Source organism: Homalodisca vitripennis, chromosome X (genome assembly GCF_021130785.1).
Source record: "Homalodisca vitripennis isolate AUS2020 chromosome X, UT_GWSS_2.1, whole genome shotgun sequence".
Lineage (NCBI taxonomy): Eukaryota > Metazoa > Arthropoda > Insecta > Hemiptera > Cicadellidae > Homalodisca > Homalodisca vitripennis.
Window position 1 is genome coordinate 160,750,851 of NC_060215.1, and position 3,557 is coordinate 160,754,407.

General features: G+C 37.0%; 1 protein-coding gene across 1 annotated transcript; it reads left to right on the top strand.

Annotated features, from left to right (window-relative positions):
• Positions 1-202: 202 nt before the first annotated feature.
• On the top strand, positions 203-1,030 carry LOC124369712. The gene has a single exon (XM_046827766.1). It carries the CDS (start codon positions 203-205, stop codon positions 1,028-1,030), a length of 828 nt encoding a protein of 275 aa, XP_046683722.1.
• The last annotated feature ends 2,527 nt before the right edge of the window (positions 1,031-3,557 follow it).

Below are 3,557 nucleotides of genomic sequence, written 5' to 3' on the forward strand. Positions count from 1 at the left end.
TGATTCATATGGCATATCTGAACCTCTTTTATCCTGGTTTAAGAGTTACTTGACCGGAAGATTGTCTATAGTCAGGTTTTGGTGGTGGTTATTCTAATCCCTTTCTAGTCAAGTCTGGAGTGCCTCAGGGTTCTCTACTGGACCTTATCTTTTCAACATATTTATAAATGACATTGGGGAAGTCATCGAAAGCAATTTTCTTATGTTTGCTGACGATATCAAGCTGTTTAGTGTATTGAATTCAATTGAGGATAGTGCTAGTCTCCAGAGATCCCTTGATGGGGTCTCTAGATGGTGTGATGAAAACTTCATGCAACTAAATGCTAAGAAAAGCATGGTGATGTCTTTTCACAGGGGTGAAGAATTTGTACATGCCAATTATTACATTCAGGGCGAGGGATTGCAGCGGGTGCAGGTTGTAAAGGATCTTGGCGTGCATCTCAATCACGCACTCTCTCCTGATCATCACATTGACATCATATGTGCCAAAGCTAATCGTTTGTTGGGTCTTCTGTCACGTACAGCTAGAAGTGGCCTATCTACACACTCCATCTCAATCTTATATAAGTCTCTTCTACGTCCGATCTTAGAATATGCTTCAGTTGTTTGGAACCCCTACTACCAACATCACATTATCAGGCTTGAAAGGATTCAAGGGAGATTTGTTGGACTCGTTGGAACTACATTGGGCTTTCCTTTCCATGAGGTCCCTGTCGATGACGTCATGAAACAATTCAACCTCTGCCCGCTGGAAGTTCGCCGTGAGCTTGCTGATCTAGCTTTTCTCTCAAGGCTTATCAATGGATCCCTTGATTGTCCTGATCTTCTTGCCATGATTAACTTTCGAATTCCACGCACTACCAGGTCAACTGAACTCTTTGATCGCAAATATTATCGGACAAACTACCTGAAGAACGGACCCATGGCCAGACTGCATCGCGTTGGAAACTGCGTTCCTGCCGAGCTAGACCGGTTCTGCACGAATCTGAAAACACTGAAAAAGAAATGGGTGTCCTTATCTGTGGATTGAGAGGAATGAGGATAACCAAGCTGTCTAAACTCTTTGCTACACTATCCACCACCTTCTGCAGCTCAACATAACTCTTCCCCATCCACTGACCAAACTTCCTTTGCCTTTACTTTGACCCTTCCTGCCATTTTTCTCTCTCTGACCTACATAACCCAGTTAATGCTCTTTTTTACTCATAAATACTGTGCTTACACTTGCACTTCAGTTGTCGTAGTTTATACTTTTGGGATCTAATTAATGGATTTGTCGTTACGTCATATTATTATTGTTGTGTATATATTATTGGTTTATTATATTTTTACTTATATATTGCAATTTATTACATTGATATAACAAATTGTATTATTATGTTATTACATACCCGTATTTATTATTATCATTATTATATATTCTATTATTATGTTATTTAACACGTTTATATAATTGTTTGTAGTTATCTTAAGCATGCAATTTTGTTTCTTTGTATCCATGTATGTTTGTACCAATTATTCGCATGTTATCAATTCATTGTATTTTTAAAATGGCATTGCCGTTTGAATGTATAAATAAATAAATAAATTTAGTGGTCTTTTTGTCCTGCCTATGTATTCCCTATTGCAGCTACATTTTATACTGTAAACACAGTTTTTGGAATCCTGTGTGCCATTTTTTTGGTTTTGTTTTTTACGGAGACTTTTGTCTAAGAGTGTTGTGTGTTTTAAACGCGATTCTAATGTTGTACTTTCTACCTACTCTTCTAATTTTCTCCGATAATCCCGGCACATAAGGGATTGACATAAACGCAAATTTATCACAATTCTGTTTTTCTGACTCAGGAATGATTCTTCTGGTTTGTTTGCACTTATTAATTACTAATTGAGGGTATCCATTGCTTCTGAGATCCGATTCAATTTTCTTAAATTCTTCTTTTAGTCCATCTTTATCTGAGCACAAGCTTTTTGCTCAATCAAACAACCAGTAGGCTACTCTTTTTTGACAGATTTTTGATGGTTGGATTGATAATTTAAATATTTCCTGTGTGTGTTATCTTTCGAAAAACAGTTGTCTTAAGGACATCCCTATCTCTTAATACACACACATCCAAAAAGGGAAGCTTGTTTTGGACTTCCACTTCCATTGTGAGGCGGATGGAAGGTGAAATACTATTAATGTGATTCAAAAAATTATTAAATTCAATGTCTCCATGAGAAAAAAATAACAAAGGTATCATCCACATACCTCCACCAAATCTTCGGTTTGAACTGAGCTGAAGCCAAAGCTTTTCGCTCGAATTCCTCCATAAAGATATTGGCGAAAATAGGAGACAGTGGAGAAACCCAGAAATTATCAATCCAACCATCAAAAATCTGTCAAAGAAGGAGTATCCTACTCGTTGTTTGATAGAGCAAAGAGCTTGTGCTCAGATAAAGATGGACTAAAAGAAGAATTTAAGAAAATTGAATCGGATCTCAGAAGCAATGGAAGCAATCGGACCTCAATTAGTAATTAATAAGTGCAAACGAACCAGAAGAATCATTCCTGAGTCAGAAAAACAGAATTTTGATAAATTTGCGTTTATGTCAATCCCTTATGTGCCGGGATTATCGGAGAAAATTAGAAGAGTAGGTAGAAAGTACAACATTAGAACCGCGTTTAAAAACACACAACACTCCTAGACAAAGTCTCGTAAAAACAAAACCAAAAAATGGCACACAGGATTCCAAAAACTGTGTTTTACAGTATAAAATGTAGCTGCAATAGGGAATACATAGGCTAGAAAAAAGACCACTAAAAGAACACAAAGAAAACACAAGAAAGGGTCTCACAGAAAAAGTCAAAAATTGCACACCATTGTTAGTCCGAAGACCATCATATGAATTGGGATGAAGCCCACATAATACATCGGGAACCACATTTCTTAAAAAGGAAATTAATTGAGGCAACATACATTAAATTGGCAGACCAACCAATCAGTCAACCATCAGTCGAGATTAGGCCACTTTGTTTGCCAATTCAAAAAAATGGACTAAAGAGAAAACCAAAAGTATCAAACGGATCGGATATTTGTAATAAAACCAATGCGGAGTCACAATATGGTTTTACGAAGTTCATCTCGCATGAACCAATAATAACGAAAGGGCCCATTCCTGTCCCCCTTCCCTTATATTTCCGCCATCTTGTTTTAGCCAGCTGTCACGATTACCATTGGCTAGTCCCTCTGGTCAGTTGACAGACAACATGTAGCTTGTGATTTCTGACTTAGGCGTGCCACAACGCTTTAGTAAGATTTGTTTATTTTAACCTAGTTTGTAATTATGTATTAGGTTAGTTCTTTACCTGAAGAAGAAATCAGATTTCAGATCTCGAAACGTAGTGTTACTGTTTTCTTGTTTCACTGAACGATGGCAAATGTCCGGAAAAATCCTGTTTCCTTCACAATCCTTCCATCGTCAAAAATAACCTTCAAACAAAGAATTTATGTGACATTTTACTCTCCCATTGCAGTTAGTGTAATTTATACTAAATTTTATTATTTGTTCAGTACATG